A 19172-nucleotide genomic window follows, 5' to 3' on the forward strand; every position below is an offset into this window, starting at 1 on the left:
CTGCGGATGTACCACGCTTTCTTTATCCATTAGCTCTGGATGAGCATTTGGGTTGTTCTGTCTTTTGACTGTTGATGCTATCATAACATTTGAGGGCAATCCTTGTTTGAGTGCCCGTGTTCAGTTCTCATAGGTAAGAGCCTGAGAGTGAAGTTGTTGTTATCCTCTAGTTCCACTTCTAACTTTTTGAGGCATTGCTGAATTTTCCTTTTTGTTGGTAACAACATTGATCTGTAAGGATTCTGATTTTTCTGCTCTTGTTAGCATAAGCTGTTAATTATTATGATGTTATGTTATAGCCATCCCACTGTGGATGAAGTAACATTTCACTCCAGTTTTCTTTGCATTTCTCTAGTACCAGTACTGCTGAGAGTGTTTGTTCACTCAGGTGCCTGTTGGCCTTTGTCATGTTTTCTTTGTAGAAATCCATCCTCCATTACATGAAAGATATAGAATATACAAATTTATAGAGACGGAAAGATTAGACATTATCTCAAGATGGAGAAGAAAGGAATATAGAGCAATGATTTCCTAAGTACAGAATCTCTGTTTTGTGTGATGGAAAAGCCCCACAAATGGACAGTAGTATCAGGACATAATATCATGAATGTAATAAATCAATACAATTAACGTAATTAATGAATATCATAAATATAATTATTGAATGAGTACTGTGAATGTAATCAATGAATACCACAAATGTAATTAATATCATGAGTGTAATTAATTAATATCATGAGTGTAATTTAAAAGAAAAAAAAAGAAAAAGAAATCCATCCTCCAGTTCTTTGCCCACTTTAGCATTCAGCTGTTTCTTTTTGCTGTTAAATTGTAACAGATTTTGGATACCTTTAGTTAGCTATCTATGAAGTCTTTTCTACTGTCCTCTGGCTTGTTTTCTTCTTATGTTAATGTCCTATATAGAGTTTTACATTTTAGTAAAGTCTAATTGTTTCTTTTGTTGGCCATGCTTTGGCTGTCATAGATAAGAATCTATTAGTTTTAAGCTTACTAGCTTTGTTATTAAGGTTTTAGTTAATTGGGGTAGCTATTGTTGACTGATGGGGTGGATGCAGCTTTCTCCCTGCATTTGCCTATCCAGTTGTTTCAACACTGTTTCTGAAGAGCTTGTTTCTCTCTTGAATGGTCCTGGCCCCTGGCTCTTGATATGCTGTGATAGTTGATACTAAGTACGTGGGTTAATCTGTCTCTCCTTTCTCAGTTCCGCTTCTTTCCTTTCTTTGGCCGTCCTTCTGCCTGTACCATCTTGTTGTGATTGCTGTTGCTTTTCAGTACATTTTGGAATCAGAAAATGTAAGTCTCCTTTGTTCTCTTTTCAGTATTTTTTTCTGTTGTCAGCCTCCACTGACTCCATGTGGATTTAAAGTTGGCTTTCCCACTTCTGTAGAAAAGGCAGATGGGATTTTGATAGAGAGGTGATGTTTTGTGAATGGACACGGGTATTGTTGCTGCCTTGACAGTATCCAGAACAGGAGATGTTTTCCCATTTTATTTCGGTCCAGTTTAGGTATACTTTGTATTTCTTGCCTAATTGTTCTGGCTAGGACTTCGGTTGGATCATGTGCTGGATTGTTTTCCCTCTTTCAAGGCTAAGTGTATGACTAGTCCACATTTGTTTGTCTTTCCCTCTGTCTGTGGACTGGCGGGTTGATTCCACCCATGGGCAGTTATGAATAAGGCTCCTATGCCCACAGAGACACAAACCTTAGATCCAAATCCTGGCTTTCTTTTGGGGATATACCCAGAAACAGTTGCCAGAGTACATGGAATAATCATCTTAATATGCTGCTGGATGAATTCTGTAACATTTTGTGGAAGATTTCAGTGTTTATATTTATAAATAGTATATGATTTTCTTATGCTTTGTTTGGTTTTGGTTAAGAGTTGTAGTGATCTCATACAGTGGCTTAAGAAGTCCCTCCGACCATCTCCTTCCCTCCCTTTTCTTTCCTCCTAAGACTTTGAGCTGGATTGTTGTTGTTATTATTATTATTTTAATAATTCTAGGATTAACTAGTCTTCTATCCCCCCACGTTTAAACTTTTGTTTTTATTTATTTCTCCTGTTAGTCTTATGGTATTGAATTTAACTTCTTTATGTATGAAAAGTCTGTATATATTTTGTGTTTCTTCTTGAGTCATTTTTGGCAGTTGATGCATTCCTAGAAATTTTTACTTTTTCCAGAAATTTCCACATGGAATTTCATAGTGGCTGTACTAACTTCCATCCCTCCTTTTCCCTCACATCCTTGCCGGTATTATCTATCTATCTATCTGTCTATCTTGGTTTTTTCGAGACAGGGTTTCTCTCTGTGTAGCTTTGGAGCCTGGCCTGGATCTCACTCTGTAGACCAGGCTGGCCTCAAACTCACAGAGATCCTCCTGCCTCTGCCTCCCGAGTGCTGGGATTAAAGGCGTGTGCCACCACTGCCAGGCCTGCCAGTGTTTATTATTAATTAAAAATGTCTGTGCTATGATTGTAGCCGGTACTTAGGTTTGCTGCATGCCTCTCACTTTGCGAATATTAACTTTTCCTATGACATTTATGAGGTGTGTTCTGCTGTCAATTCTGTGTTACACGCAGAGGAAACAATTCCCTAAGAAGGTTTAGGTGACAGTCCCAGAGCTGGTGTATTAAGGGCTTGAAATAGAATTCTGACAGTCCGAGTCCAGAGGCTTGTTTGAGTCAGGGTCACAGGAAGCTCAGGCTGGCCTCAAACTGCTATGTAGCTAAAGATGACCTTGAACTTCTGATCTTCCTGCCTCCACTTCCCATGTGATGGTTGCAGGTACACCATCACGTCTTGTTTATAAGTGCTGCCGATGGAACCCAGGGCTTTGCACATGGCTGGACACCAACAGCTACAGCCCCTGTGGCCTGTCTTCTTATTACCTGCAATTTATACTGCCTTTCTCAAGTATCAGCGATACCTGCCTCGTCCCTATGTCACTGTGTTCTTGTTGGAAACCATGGTACTGGCATGTGTGGGAACACTTGTTTTTATCTCCCTGGGTAGGACTGGGGCTTCCAGAGAAGCATGGTGTTTGGGGCTCGGCCTAGCGGAAAGAGTAGCAGGCCCTTCTGTAGTCACGTAATGTACTGAAAGACTCCTGGACTGTCCCTGGGAAGTTAAGCACAGTCCTCAGCTGCGGGAATGGTGAGAAAGAATTGATTTTAAATGCACTCGTCTGAAAGGTTTGACAGTGGCTCCACAGAGATTACACTTCACTTTGGGAAGTCTCTGACATTTTAAGTGGACCCAGGTCTTTCATAAGTTATATCCAGAGAAAGGCAAATGTGGTTGATCTATGCGTAGGTTTTGCTTCTTTTTCTTTACTTTCTTCACCAATGTCTTTCAGGGTCATCCAAACGCACAGAAGACCATCCTTCAGGTGGATCAGAACTGTGTCCGTAATTCTTATGACGTCTTCTCTTTGCTGCGGTAAGAAACTCCTTAGAGCCCCCTGGATTTGGATGGATCTCTCTCATTGTGCGTCTGTGATGCTGCCGTGTGCGGGGATGTGTCGGAGCTTGAGAAGCCATTACTCAGGCTTAGCATTTTTTAGTGAAAGCTCCATAAATTCTGTAGCTCCAGTGATTTAAGTTTATCTCCTCGACAAAGTCTTTGAAAAGCCATTTCCTCTCATTGGGCAGTGGGAAAGAGCAGTGGGCAGCTGGAGATCTTAAGACAGAAACTGAGGTACTGGCTGGTGTGGCCTCTAAGCTGCAGAGTGAGTTCATATCAGGAACGTCCCAACTATTCCTTCCCCAGGAGAGCCCACCAACAGCCCTAGGCATGGCTTAGACGTTTGGCTTGTTCTCATCTTAAAAGGATCCTGTATGACAGGCCGGAGGAGCTTTGTAGACAGCTAAGGCTCAGAGGCTTCCGTGCCTCAGCTCCCTGTCCGTATATGTCTGTATAGAAAATGTTTGGATTAATTTTGGAAGATTTAAAAATGTAGCTTCACATGTGGTAGATGATCAGGATCATTTCCCAGGGGGCGCAGTCAGCAGTGACACTCAGCCTTGTCACTCAGCTGAGACTGTTAGTTGAAATGTGACTTGGGTAGTGTTTTTCTAATGTTTACCTAACACATCATAAATTTTAGACTTTACATATCCTCTAGATTTTCTAGTGGAAGAGTCCAGAAGGATTCTTAAAGAATGATTATTTTATAAACATTATACAAGGGGCCTTTCCTTTGTGAGCCTTGAGTCTTCTATTCGATGACACAGAGTTTGGTTACATGGCTTGTGAAAACTGCTCTTAAGGGATAGTGATTCTAAAGCAACCACATATGGTGATCACTTGACTTGTGTCTGAGAGGTCTCTTCAGTCTGACTGCTTAGGATATGTAGCGGAACAGATAGGATTCACTAATTGACCAGACATTCTATTGAGTCTGTTGAACTGGGAACACAGTAAGTGTTAATAGAGTGCCCGGAATTTGTTGAAATGTAAATAAACAGCTAACAGTTCCTGACCTGTTCTTGTTAGTAAAATGATAGTAAAAGAGCACTTTTAAAAAGGTATTTTCTAAGTATGAGATTGTGTGATCTTACTAGAGAAATCAATAGAATTACAAGAAAAAAAATTCCAAATCATAGAAAAGGGAGGCTTTTGGGATAGTGTAACAGACAAACGAGGGTACTTAAAGGGTGCTGGGAGCTCTAAGTTACTGCAGAGAATAGGAGGTAAAGAGATATGATACCACAGGAAGTGCTGGGAATGGGGCTGCAGGTATAGCTCAGTGGAAAAGCATTCAGCCACTGTGTGCGAGTTCCAGAGTTCAATCCCCAGTACCTCTAAAGTCCCTGTTTACTCCAGTTCATTTAACTTCTCTGGTTCTTGTGATGGAAGAAGTGGTGTTAGTTACTAAGTAAGGAAGTTGTATAATTTACAAGTGTTTCCTATCACTGTGTGGAAACTCGTTTCTACATAACAGTATAGACTCACTTTTATGTAGGGTGTGGTGGTGAATGCACATTGTGTGTGTGTGTGTGTGTGTGTGTGTGTGTGTGTGTGTGTGTGGCGTATGCACATACAGAGGCCAGAGGGAAGCATCGGATGTTTCACTCTGTCACTCTCCTCCTTGTGTGCTTGAGACAGGGTCTCTCACTGAACTGTAGCCTGCATCTCTGCTAGGCTGGTTGGTCAGTGAGCTCCTGAGGTCTTCCTGTGTCCGACCCCAACACTGTGGTTACAGTCCTGTTAGCCACGCCCAGGCTTCACCGGGACCCTCGTGTACCCATCAAGCCCTTTCTCCAGGCCCAAGACCCAGCTCTTCTGAGCCAGATGAAATGTCTGTTTATCAACCAAATTACCCCCCTGCACTGAATGAAGCACCCTAGACCCAGGAACTCTGAAGTTGTACTTGTCAAAGTTAGTGACCATTGTTCTAGTTCTTGCAGACAGCAGCAGGCGGCCATTGTCTGCTTTATTGAGAGCATTGCTCTCCTTCCCCGTAGCTTTTTGTGGTGGTAGATGTGGAATGCCCGCCGGGAAACTTGTGTCTCTCTCAGACTGCATTTCTTTGTTCTTTTCTCTACTCAATTACCATTGTCCCTGAATGGGGATATTAAAAAAAAAAAAATCTATTTTCTTTTCCTGGTTCTTCTTGATTTATAACATTTTTGCTACTTGGTCTATAATTGAAAACATAGCCACAGCTGGACATGGTGGTACGAGCCTATGATCCTGCCACTTAGGAGGTGCAGGCAGGTGGGTCAGGAGATAATCATCATCTTTGGCTACATGTCAAATTCAAGGCCAGCCTGGGCTATGTGAGACTCTGTCTCCACCAACAGCAACACCCATAGTGTCTGCATTTGTTGCTAACCCTTAGCCCCAGAGTGAGAACTTTGGTTTCCTGATTCTGTTTTTTAGGAGTGTATTCTAATTAATAACTTGTACAGGCTAGGGGGTATAGTTGTACTCACCTGCCCTAACACTGAGGGAAGGTGGTTTCAAGGCTGAGGCCAACCTGGGCTACATAGTGAGTTTCAGCCAGCCAGTCTCAAAAATAAAAATTAAAATTAAAAAAAAATATCTTTCACTGTATTGTCATGCTCATAGTTTCTTTGTATTTTTTGCTTGTGGGTGTCATGGAAAACTAGAGACTCTTGTGAGTTAGGACTTTGGAACACGTAGACCAGGGAGTTTTATACGGTTTTGTGGGACATCAGCCAGCTCAGGTGCTTTGGCTCACGCTGGAGACCCTAGGTTAGTTAACAGTCTGCAGGAGAAGCGGCAGCTTCCAGTGGCTTCCAGAGTCCTTCGGGGTGGGGTGAGGCCATCAGAACCCTCTCAGGCTGAAGATTCGTCCTTCAGTAAGCAGTTAGTCGGTGCGCTCTGTGCTCCCACTTCGGGATGTCCACCACAAGGTGTCAATGTTGCTCTGTAACTGACATGTGAAATGCCAGTTACTTTCCAATCTGGGGTCAGCAAACAGCGCGTGGATGGCTTCAGTGGGGTAGAAATCGATGTTAGGAAATGCCATTAAATAGGCATTGTCTAAATCTCGCCTTTCAGGTTTTAGGGGCTTAGGCTAATTAGATATGGTGGGGGGAGGGCTCTGGGTTTGTTGCTCTTGTTGCCTTTAGGGTTTTGTTTTTTGTTTTTGTTTTTTTGTGGTGGTGGTGAGTTACTGAATGGTTATAGGAGAGGAGAGATGGGGTATGGTGGGGTGGAAGTTTAGAATTCTAACCCTGGTGTCATCGTGGGATAGACATCGGGTGAGACTGCAGTCCAGGGGTCACATCTAATCCTGCTGCTTCCTGAGGGTGAAAGATTGTTTGGGGTGCCATCCTCACCCCCGCCCCTCCACCCTTTCTAAAGAGGGTGCTGTATGGTAGTGTGGCGGGCTTTCTGCCTGCTCACTCGTTCTTTCCTCCTTGGAAATGCCTTGCTCTTTCCCGGTTGATATATACAGAACAGCTGTGAGACAGTCCCCGGCCGTGGCCCTCTGCCTGGTCCCCGGTACTGAAAGTGCTCTAGGTTGGTAGCCTGGAGCAGGGCTTTTGTGGGGTCCTTGCCTTTGTTTGCTTCTGCCTGGTCTTGTAAATGGGGATGGTATTTGTCTCATACAATTAGGAATATCGGGAGGGTGAACTAAGGCGAGGTCTGTGGAATCCCTCAGACGATCTGGGGGCACCCGGTGGGTGACAGCCTTCTTTCTGCTCTGCTGTCAGCTCCTCTTCGACGCCAGAGTTCTTAGCTTGAGGCACTGGCTTTTCAGCTTACCATCATTTCCCCTTTGCCTGCATGCCATTCAGACGTTCACTTCCGCTTTGAAAGTTAGCTGCCCGTCCTGAGCAGTCATAATTTTAAAATGTTTTGTCTCCTCTCACTGACGGCATTGAAGCTTCTGCAGGAGGGATTTTTCCCCTGGCCATGTTGCCCTTCTTTGTCTGAGGTTCCTGGCCCAGAGACTCCTGTCAGCTTGGCTCTGCTACCACAGCTTCAGCCAGCCTGTCCAAATGCTGGAAGCCTCCAGTGAAAGCCCTGCTGTCTGCCTTTCTCTCGGATCCACAGTCTGTTTACAAGGGCTGTTGGGCATTCCAGCCCGTGAGGAGCCTCAACTCCAGTGTGGCCGGATTCCCTCATCGGCTTTATCCTCTGCCCCTTCCCTTTCTCCTCTCTGGGGTTTGCACCACGCCAGTCACCCAAGCTCTAGACATCATAGTCGTCCTTGTTTTCTCCACTCTCCTTCCTTCACTGGTGTTTAGCTGGCTCTGAGTCCTCTGCAGTCTTTGCCGGGTGGCTCATGTATCACCCTACTCCCCTGTTCTTCTTCTCCTAATAGTCCTTTCACTCCAGTTTTTCTCACATGCCATCATTGCTGTGCTTTGTTGGACATTTTACAACAATACAACTTGGGTGGCTGTAGAGTGGCTGGGTGGTTAAGAGCACTTGCTGCTTTTGCAGAGGACCCAGGTTTTGTTTCCAGCACCCACATGGTGGCTCATGGCCAACCATCTGTAACTCAGTTCTAGGGACTCCAGTGCCACTTTTGACCTTCATGGCCTCCTACACACATGGTGCACATAGATATGCTCAGGCACACGGCATAAAATAAATACGTTTTAAAGGAGCGGAATCGGGTGTGCTGGCCCAGCACTGGTGATGATGATGATGCCACTCTTCATCCATACGATGTCCCTTCTCTGGTAACACCCATTCTTTTCCCTTTTTACAGATGAGGAAGTTGCACCACAAAGCAGTTAGTAGCTTAGCCACCGTCACAGAGCTGGGTGGTGGGAGAGTCTGTCTTCAGACTCAGCTGTTCTGGGCCCAGACCCCGGCTTTGCAGTCAGCCTGCCTTACCTCTTTGCAGTCCCCAGTCGCCTGCCACATTGCTGCCTGAGCAGTCTGTCAAAGGTGCGTCAGCCTTGTCACTGTGGACTTAGAAGTTGTGGAACCGTTCTGTGCAGCATGGAGTTCACACCAACTGTGGTGGTCAAAGGCCGTTGAGAACACACCTCTTTGGAACTGTTGTCTTGTTCTCAGCTTGCCCCACTCTGTAATTAATAGCTGTTGGTTATGGAGCGCTTATTGAGTTCAGGTTAGCCCTTCACTCCTTTCTTCTCAGCACCCCCACACTGGGAGCCCCTGTTTGATTTGTATTAGCCCCGGCACACAGTTATCATCTATGTGAAGAAGATTGTCCTATCAACACGGTTTCTCAGCACACACATGAACGTGTTTCATTATGACATTTTCGTTCATACTTAGTTTTGGTGGATCCCCCTCCCACCTCCTACCAGCTCCTCTCCCCATCTCCCTCACCCACCCTCCTTGGACCTTCCCATCCCCGTCTCCCCCTTTCCACTTTCAGTCTCGTGTGTCATCTCACCTGTTCCATCACACTTTCTTAAAAAATCTCTTTTCCCCCTCTCCTGGGCCTTTCTAGGTTTTTACCCCCTTTCCTCCCTCCTCTTTGAATCCCTGGATAGAAATGCTTTTTCCACTGACTGCATTTTGCTCTTCTCCAGGCCAAGGCGCTGTCATTTTGGTTACTGTTTGCAGATGGCAAAATGCAAGCTGTGAAAAATGTGCTAGGTAGTTATCTCCACAGTGTTGAAAGTGTCGTCAGACCGAGGGCCCACTCTGCCCCTCTTCTCTCTGGCCCGCTCCCCTGCAGCATCCGATGAGGTTTTCAGAAATCTGTGGCTTCTAACCTTTCTCTTTTCTGTAGGTTTTTCTGAAGGGGCTTCATTTGGCCCTCTAGAGGTAAACTCCCTCCCCTTCTTGGTGGATAACACTTTTGCCTATAAACTTTCTATTTGAAAAGGGACCAGCTGTCCAATGGCCGTTAAGTTATTCTGGGAGTAATTTTAAAGAACCTGGGACAAGAGCATACGAGTCAGTCTTTAAATGTGGATGTGACTCTCAGCTTTTCGGTGTGGGGAAAGCTTTGTTTCCTTTCTCTCCTTAGGTTGTCTCTAGAGAGCAATGACAGCTATGGACAGTTAAGAGCCCCACGTGTGCGGAAAGTGCCACAGAGTTGATGGAGTAACAGTCATGTGTGTTCATTTCAAGTCAGCAGGCAGAGAGTGGAGGGGTTGGATGAAGATATACACACTGACAGCATGATGCACACACTGGGAATTTGCTCTCTGTGACTCTTAAATAGTCTTGCCTTACAGTATCATGGAAAAGGAGATGTGTGTGTGTGTGTGTGTGTGTGTGTGTGTGTGTGTGTGTGCGCGCGCGCACCTTCATCCTGCATCCCTGACCTAGTCATTGAACAAATGGCGTCTGCATTTTGAGCCACAGCAGAAAGGTACATCCAGGTCCATGGCTGCGCACTAAGGCAGCCTGGTAACCATCGGCCAGGTCCCAGTATGTGTGCATTTTCCCATCAGGTCCCATGGTTGTTATGTCGTCAGTGGGAAAGAACACTGATTATTAAGCCTTGGTAGACCTAGGGTAAGTTTTAGAAAGGTTCTCAATCAGAATATAAAGTTTTGGTATTCCATGCAAGTGTGGGTAAAACAATTTGTGTTTATGTATAATGACATATTTCTTTTATTTTTAATTTTTTCCTTTTCTCTCTAGGATATATATATATATCTGTGCCTGTATACATATTCATAAAGGCACACACATTGTAAAAATAGGATTTTAATAAATGTTGGTGTGATTTTAGGTGGTCCTCCCTTTACTTTTTGGCTTTTCTTTGTAAACTCCCTTTTCCCATCCCTTGCCAGAAAGCCACCCAAACACAGAGCACACATGATCCCTAGTCACACATCGCTGTCAGCAGGCTCCAGTCTCGTCCGAAGCTGTCTGTGTTTTCCCACGCTCTCCGTGTATGTCTCGTCGATCTTATGTGTGGATATGGCTTTAATTACCGATTTACAAAATTGGAATGGAAAGTGTATACGGTAATGATTCTGCATCTTGATTTTTCTTACTCAGTATCGCATGTGCAAACTCCTTCAATTCATTCTTTTAATGATTTAATGATAGTCCCTGGTGGAGCTTAACCGCCTTCATTCCACCGTTATCCCTTCTTTATTTTTACATGTACTTATATTTAAAACTTTTCTTTTGCAACCCAAGGACCAAGGAATGAAAGATTTAAAAAGTTTTAAATATCATTACAACTTTTCCATGTCAGTCACTTAAGACAATAAATATGTAAATATCATCGTGTGGACATATGTGCTGTTTTAGTCAAGTCTTCCCTGGGAGTTTGTCTTTTGATTTTATCTTGTTGTTGTTTACTCTTTGAGCTTAGCTTTTTGCTCTGACAGTTTCAGACCTGTTCTATGTAGTGCTTTCCAGTTACTTTCCCTGTTCCCCGATCTCCTTCCTGCCCTTCCCGCCCTCCTGTCTCAGGCCCGGTCGCTTCTGAGGAAAGTTCTCTCTTGGTTTTCTTGGTGTACACATTGTTATTAAAGGATATGAAAGGATATACCTGGAGAGCATGGTGGTGCCTACCTGTAATGCCAACAGTTGGGAAGCTGAGGCAGGAGGATCTCTAGTTTATTGGATGTTCATAGAGAGTGGGAACATAGAGAGTTAATCACATGAGTCATTCCAAAGCCCTATGAAGGATTTTGGCTTAGCATAAAAGTGACTTTTCAAATGTTATTAACATGATGAATGAAGAGGCGAAGAGCATCGTTGGAGAGCAGTTAAGTCTGTGGATAGTCTTCTGCCCGAGACACACTCTCTGTCTCTGCCCAAGTGCGCCTGCCCGGGCTTGGATCCACAGGGTGACTTGACTAAGGCAACTTTGTTGAAGATGTCACTGAGAATTAAGGTTTCGCCAGCACGCCCCTCGTGGCTGCCTTGTAACTCCATTCTTGCTGTGCCAGGCATGTTCTAAGGCAGCTTTCCAAGGGTTAGTGATTTCACCCTCATGTCTGTGCCAAGGAAAACAACCAGTTACCATTAAACACCCACCCCACCCATAACTTGATTTTTACATCCAGTTTTATTAAATTAAGACTGTATCAGAGTTCTTGGAAGACTTAATACCTTGTACGCATCGGGACATCACGGTGGCCCCAGTACCACCTTCGTTCTAAAGGTGAATGCTTCACCTTTGAAGAAAATCAGAGTTTAATGTGTTATCTGTTGACAGTGAGTTTATAATAACCTTGTTCTTGCAATTGGCTCTTTATGACTGGAAACACTCTATTAACATGAGAAGCCAAGTTCTACTTTGGGGACTTAGATTCTAGAGAACAGATTAACAGGTCTAGCAAGCAAACAGTCTTTCATTCATTGAAAGTTAGTAATAATTTCTAAATGTTTTATGTTCTAGACATATCAGAATTCTTCCTTTTCCTGCAAAAGGCCTATACAGGGGTCAAGGAAGGAAAGTAGTATCTGAGCAAGAATATGAACAGTATTCAGTGCTAAAATTTTTGCATACCTTTATTTAAGAAAAAGTTTTTTTTGTTGTTGTTGTTGTTTTTAATTTTGTGCGAGTACCTGTATGTGCACCATGTGATACCTGGTGCCCAGGGCACCAGAAGAGGGCATCAGAAGTTCTGGAACTAGAGTTACAGATGGTTGTGCGGTGCCTTGTAGGTCTGGGAGCCAAACCCAGGTCTTCTGCAAGAGCAGAAAGTGCTCTTAACTGCTGAGCCAGCCCTTCAGCTTCTGCATAAATATTTTTATAGTACCACAGTAGACGTGCTGCTGTTATAATTCTGTTTTATTATTAGGCAAACTGAAACTCAGGAAAGTCAAGCACGTTGGTCCCACATTACTCAATTAGGAAGTCACAGAGCGCCTGATGGGCAGATAACAAAGGCTTTCTTTCCATTAGGTTCTCCATTTAGTGTGGACAGTTCTCTTGACACATCTCTCTCTTGTTGAGACCGCCTGGAGGCACCCCTCTCAGGGGAGTGGCTTTGGTGGTACACCTCGACATCAAATGGGCCATGCGGCTTGATGTCACGGAGACTTTCAAAGCAGGCTTTGCTGGTGCCCTCCACGGTGTACCTGGGACTCATGGATCTTCTTGTATGTTTTTATTGTTGTTGTTTTCGCCCTTACATGTCGTTCTGGGGTGCTCTGACACTGATCCTCCAGCTCCCTTCCCTGCCTGTTCTCGGCCTCCTCTCCTTGCATTCTCCGTGGAGATAAAATGGTTCTTGCAGAGCAGCACTGGCTTCTCCTTCTGAGTTTCTTTGATTCTAGCGACACAGTCAAATTTGAGTCTTAGTGTGGAGCTGGCATCTGGAGCCTGGAGTTCATGAAGACTCTGGTGGAAACCAAGCAGTTGACTCAGTAGCATTTAAGAAGGAGCTAAGATTGTGTTACGGTGCAGTAATGAAAATATATTGTCCAGATTAGGTAGGGTAATGGCTGTTTGGACTTTGAGTTTGTTAGATCATATTTGGAGTATTCTGCTTGCATGCTGGTTTACTTTGATGAGAAAAGCCAGCATCATGGACGTTTTAAAGCATTTAAGGACTGTTTGGAATAGAGGACATTTAGCCTGGAGAAGGAACAACTGTGGGGATATTCTTACTGTCTTCAAGCAGTTATTTGATTAATTTGGTAATAACAATAAAATCCATGTCTATTGAGCAAGTACTCTCTTCCAGGGAAGTCATTATGTGCTTTGTGTTATTGCTCTGCACAGGGGACAGCCTCCCTCCCTCTCTCCCTCTGTCATCTTTAGGTCTCAGGAAACTGAGATCCAGAATTGGGAACTGACCCACAAAGGTGGCACTGGGCCAGAGCCAAAGGCTTATGATTTCACTTTCTTTCTTTCTTCCTACACTGCTTACATTTGTAGGATTTTTTTTTTTTTTTTGAGCTCCTTCTGAAGGGATACAACTTGGAAGCCAAAAATGACATTGGAGGCATGCTGTCCCTGAGAACAAATGTTATGATGCCTGCACATACTGATGTCTGAAGTGTACCAGATCCTGCCTTTGGAAGACAAAATAGCAATTCTGTCTTCACAGAGGTTACATTCCAATGGGAAATTGAGAACTAAACACACAAGTTTTAGGTAGTTTTTATTTTTCCCCTGGTGGTCAGGAAAACTAGGGCAGGGGGTAGAGTGTGCAGAGGATGGCTGGGTGAGGTATTTCAGGGCAGGGAGGATTGCACTGAGAACAAAATATTTGAACAAAAAAGACTTGAAAAAGATAAGGCAGCAAGCCAGTGGGCATCTGGAGGAAGAACATTCCAGAGAGGAAAGATCACAGGTATCAAAGCCCCCAGCTGGGAAAGAGTTTTGCTTTGTTTCAGGAACAGCTCCAGCCAGGAGGGCAATCTTACTTGAACACAATGAGCAGAGTGGCAAAGGCCAGATCTTCCATGAGGTTTTAGATTCCCTAAACCCCATGCACAATATGAAGCTTGTTCAAGAACCCTGGAACAAAAAAAAAAAAAAGTGTGACCTGAATTACTTAAATGATTTCTGTCCTGGGGTGTAGCTGAGTGGTAGTACATGTAGTAGTAGCATGTTCAAGGCCCTGGGTTTGATTCCAGTACCACAAAGTAAAACATAGACAAGATAAGAAAATAAGAAAAAGCAAATGACTGTGGCACGGTGAGTCGGCGAGTGGAGACACAGAGAGAAGCGAGGTCACTGAAGACACTTGCAGTGACCTCTGCTGATGAGGGTGGCTTAGTGGCAGTTGGGGTAAATGAAGAAAGTGGTCAGATGCCGACACGTTTTTCAAGACCGCTAACTAGACTTGCTGATGGGCTGTATGGAGAAATTGGACTTAAGGATAAGTATTTGCCCCAACTAACTAAGTGCATTATAGTGGTATGATGGAAACAGATGCTTCAAGATGCCTTGGTGGGCTAGTCATTAATAGAAAATGAAGAATGCGTTCATAGCATGTTAGGGTGGAGATACCAACGAGGCTGTTTTATATATCTATATATTATAAATGTATGTATATTTGACCTCAGGAACCAGTTGATGCCCGATAAATGAATTAGGCATTGTATCAATGTAGTTAACATAAACCACTCCCTGGGAAATGAATATTTATTAATTATCTCAGGGCCAGGGAAATAAGTTAGAGGCTGCTATGAAGCTCCAGGAATGTGTTAACGTTGCTTTTTCAGACCAACTCACTGTAGCTTTGAAGCAGCTGCTTGTGAAGTGGCCATTCCCCTCTCCATGCCCAAAAGAGGAAACTGCCCTGCAAAAACTCATGCCTCAGGGGCTAGCCAGAAGGAGGACCTCCCCCAAAGCCCCCAGGTTCTGTTTAAGGGATTCTAACATTTAACAGAAGAGCTGGGCTGGTGAGGTTGGGGAAATTCAGAATAGTATGTTCCAGAAGCCTCAGTAAATTGTTTTGAAGCACGTGACCAATTGAATGCCAGGTTGCTGACTGGACCGAGTGAGGACTGAGAGCAGAATGCTGACTTTAGTGACATGGAGTACGCTGGTGACATCAGAACAGTTTGGATGGTGTGGTGGGAGTGGCTGAGGGGTTAATGGGAGTGAGGACATGAAGAGCCTGAAGAATACTGCTTTTTTTCCCCCCCCTGCTATCCAAAGGACCATGGAAGTGGTACTAATACTGAGTGAAAAGAGGCACAGGGGATGTGCATTCTGCTCACCATGTTCATCTCCTACCGGAAGATGTATAGACTACAGAGACACAGTCGTCACACAGACCTCAGTTGGGGAGTCCAGTGTTTGGGTGGGTGGCTTGGCCTCAGAAAGGGGCTGAGTTGTCACAGTGGGAAACAGAATATGGGGACAGTTATAGAATCCCTCATCACATTTGGTGATGGGAGAGTAATGCTTTCTCCTTGGGTTGGGTCTGTTCTTCATTGGATCATCTGGCAGGTGAGGACAGTGGAGGAGATGTAAACATTTGAGAAGAGGGGAGCAGATAGGGAATTAGCTATCTGGGGTTGCAGAATGGCTGGACCAAACGTTTCCCAGTTTTACCCTCTGTTGGTTTCAGTTGGGGGCCAGGATATAAAGCTTCCTTGCCTGATCCCTACAGTCTTCAAATCACTAGTCTGTGGTGGAGCCTCAAGGTAGTATTTCTCACTGTCTGTGATCATGACGGCCCAGGGAGCATGCTTGGGCTGTGCTTTTAGAGAGAGGTCATTCAGTGTAGTGGGTGTATTTTTCCTGGGGTCTTTAACTACTTGGGTCCAGAGAATTTTGTCTTGCTGGTGTGAGTTCATGGGCCAGAAGAAAGGGCTGAAGAAGTGATTCATGTCAGTAAACCTTGGGACTGAGCTGAGTGAGAGAGAAATGAGGACAATAAAGGGAGTGGTATTGGGGCTGATGGAGTGAAAGTTCTGGTGATGATGACAAGATGGTGGAGTGGAATACTGCAGTTGTCTGGAAATGTAAAGGTGGATAATCAGAGATTGAGATTAATGATAGGTTGAAAGTATTATGATTAAAATATGGGACTAAATGGATGAACTGCATGGAGGTCAAGAGTCAGGGAGGTGGGAATACTGCATGGGTCTTGTACATGATATAGATGTCATTAAGAGGAAGGGCAGGTGTAGAGGGGGAGAGTCAGTGCTGGAATTTCCCATTGCTAAGCTGGAATCATCACTAGAGGGCTGTCGGTAACAGCAGCAAACAAGGAAATGGCACAGTCAAACATCATGCAAAGTGAAGGGCCTGAGAGCTTTTTAGGGAGTGGAGGAAGCCAGTAGTCTGGAAAATGGCGTAGATGTGAGGAAGCCACCTCCATCTCCAAGCTCACTGTTCTGTAGGGCACAAGAGAAGACACTGAAAGCAATTTGAGATGTCCCGCTAGAGAACTCAGTTCTCAGACAGCCATCTAACAGGAGGTGTCCCTGTCCTTGCTAGTTGGGAGACTGAGGCTGACAGCCACTGCGTGTGAAGGCATGAGTCCATGGAAGATACGGGTGACTCGGTGCGGTTAGAGTTGGTACAGGAGAGACGCACTGCTCTGGAGGGAAGTGTGCGCTCCCCACCAGTGGGCGAGTGTTTGCCCTCCACAGGCTGCTGCTGACAGCTCAGTAAGTGGTGTGGGGAGAAAAGCAGCACACGGCGAGACAGTGACATGGAAACTCATACTCTAGACTGTTGCTGAAGATGGTGGAGAGGAAGGAAGCTCAATTAATTCATTTAATTCTGACGTAAAAATCTGTGATTGTGTGGTTGTACATTATGAATGCATTAAACACCATCCAATTGGACTTTTTCTCATGGCTCATCCTATGTTTTAGTTCTCCTCAGTGTGAAACGTTTGTGATTATTAAGGTGGTTATTGCTTTTTCAGTGTGCTGAGGCACTTTGGGTACAAAGAAAGGCAGTCTTAGCTTTCATGGAACCTAGAGTGTTTGGGTCGGAGATGCATGATTCTGTCCTACATGGTGGTGCGTTTTCCCACAAAAATGTTTCAGCCTATTGAGCTTTGGGAGAGAAAGAGCATCCTAGGGTTTGCCTGTCGCTTCTCATCACGGCAAACTCAACACAGAGCATCTTTCCAGCTAGCCCAGCATACACAACACAGAGCATCTTTCCAGCTAGCCCGGCATACTCAACACAGAGCATCTTTCCAGCTAGCCCGGCATACTCAACACAGAGCATCTTTCCAGCTAGTCCCCGCTCTGCAGCGTTAGCCTCTAGCGTGGGCCCCTTCGCTCGCTTTTTAAGACCTTCTCCTTTGAACTGTTTCATCAGTTCAGAAATAGCTGGGCAAGGATTAGATGGTCAGATCAGTCTTTAAAAGTGTCCTCTTAGCCTAGTCTCTTGTTGAAGAACCTGGTGGCAAAAAGAGGATTGTTGGTCCTGCAGAGGGCTGCAGGGTTTCTGTGAGACGAGACTACAGTTTACCAGAACTTCTCTGAAAATATGCTCCTTTGTTTAGAGTGAAAGGGTTGTTTGTTGGTCATGTTTTGCTGGCTAGTTTCCAGTAGGATTTAGGCACTGATTTCTCACAGTGCTGGCGTAAGCAGCCTGAGTCTGATGTTAGGACAAATTACCTGTTCTTTATTTTGTGGTTTAAAAAAAAAAAAATCTGTTCTTGTTTTACTAAATTAGCTCGAAACTTCATCAGAATGTTGCTGTTAGTGCCAAATGCATTTTCTGACATTGAAAAAAAATTTAAACAGCCTTATGTAGAAAATTGCTAAGATAGTACACGTTTTCATATATTCCATGCCTGATTAGTTATGTCTTCTATTAGTATGATACACTCACTACAATTAGTGAACCAGAATTGATGTGTTGCTAACTAAATTAAAGCCCATACTTTACTCAGATGTCATTGCCCTGGCCATCACAGCATGTCTCGTCATTATGTTTCCCTAAGCTCCTTTTGACTGTCCAGTTCTCAGATTTTTTTGGTATTGATGACCCGACAGATTTGAGATATTTTGTAGAAAGTCTCATTGGAGACGTCTGATGTTTCTGTCATTATGAGGTTGGGCTCATAGGTTTGCCAGCACTTTGTCATGATCAATAGTGAGATATGTAATTAGGAGAAAGCATACAGTATTATCAAGAGCCTTGCCATATAGTATCCTTATGACTTACAGAGCTATGTTGTGTGATAAACATGGTAGCTGAGAATTCAAGGATTAGGGTTCAGTAATCTAGAAAAAGAATACTGGTCGGTTACTTGAAATTCAACATCACTAGCAACATAGTTTTATTAGGTTCCTGCTGTTAGTAGGGGCCTGTTTATCTCTGTCCATCCTCCTGTTCTGGTCCCGGAAGCTCTCCCCAAGCAAAGGAGCAGAGAGCCCTGCTTCATGAGGAACCGCCCCAGGGCACATCCGGCCAGTGGGACTCTGCAGAGACTGGGTTAAAATAAGTGGGTTTAAGCCTCAGGAGCCTCCTGCTTTGCCCTATATTTAAATCTTGATCTCAGCTTGCTCTGTTACTTTGGCTTTATGTTGGCGAGATGGGGGGACATCATGTTACAAGTGGTGTGTTAATTAGTCTTTCTGTTTCCATGACAAAATACATAAGACAAGTAGCTTGAGAGAGAGAAAAGTTTATTTTGGTTTCTGGTTTCGGTCCATAGCCACTGTGTGCAGCAGACTGTGGGCCTGAGGTAGGGCACATCAGCATCCCAGTGTGGGAGCTGTAGAGGAAGCTTTTCACCTTACTGTGGCTGGAAGGTGAGGTTGTTGGAGAGGGCTTTTCTTTCCTTTTATCTCTACCTCAAGCCTGTGGCGTGGTGCCATCCACGTTCAGGGTGTGTCTCCCCCTCACTTAATCCTTCCTGGAAGCGCCTTCCTGGGCACACAGGTTTGCTTTACTAATCCCTTGGGAGCTTCTCAGTCAAATCAAGCTGACAGTGGAGACAATCTCAGCTCCTCCCCTTGTCAACTTCCAGCCCCAGATATCTCCTTAAATCAGGATTCTGCCTCCAAATAGCTCATACCCACATCATAGCACGAACTGTATCAGTTTATCTCCAAAGGCCTCTGTATCTTTAACAGCCTCTGCATTGTCCAGAAGTTCTGAGTGCAAAGTTTCCTCTGAGACTCAGGGTGATCGTTCTTAGCTATGATGTGTTGTGAAATAAGAAGACAAGTCACGTGCTTCCAGGATACAGTGGCATGGTGTACATGTTCCCATTCCAAAAGGGAAGGAAAGGAAAACAGTAGGTCAAGGCAGGATTGGACCAAAGCAAGATGGATCGCCAGCATGGCAGTCACTGAATCCTGCAGCTCCACGTCCAGCACCTGA

The 19172-nt window shown here is 44.4% G+C and overlaps 1 protein-coding gene across 1 annotated transcript in view; it reads left to right on the forward strand.

Annotated features, from left to right (window-relative positions):
* Uvrag (UV radiation resistance associated) overlaps positions 1-19172 on the forward strand; it is a 274915-nt gene that overhangs the window by 80363 nt on the left and 175380 nt on the right. The window contains exon 6 of the mRNA XM_059270780.1: positions 3381-3463. Coding sequence (XP_059126763.1) covers positions 3381-3463 — 83 coding nt within the window. The remainder of the gene's footprint in view (positions 1-3380; positions 3464-19172) is intronic.

Source organism: Peromyscus eremicus, chromosome 1 (genome assembly GCF_949786415.1).
Source record: "Peromyscus eremicus chromosome 1, PerEre_H2_v1, whole genome shotgun sequence".
Lineage (NCBI taxonomy): Eukaryota > Metazoa > Chordata > Mammalia > Rodentia > Cricetidae > Peromyscus > Peromyscus eremicus.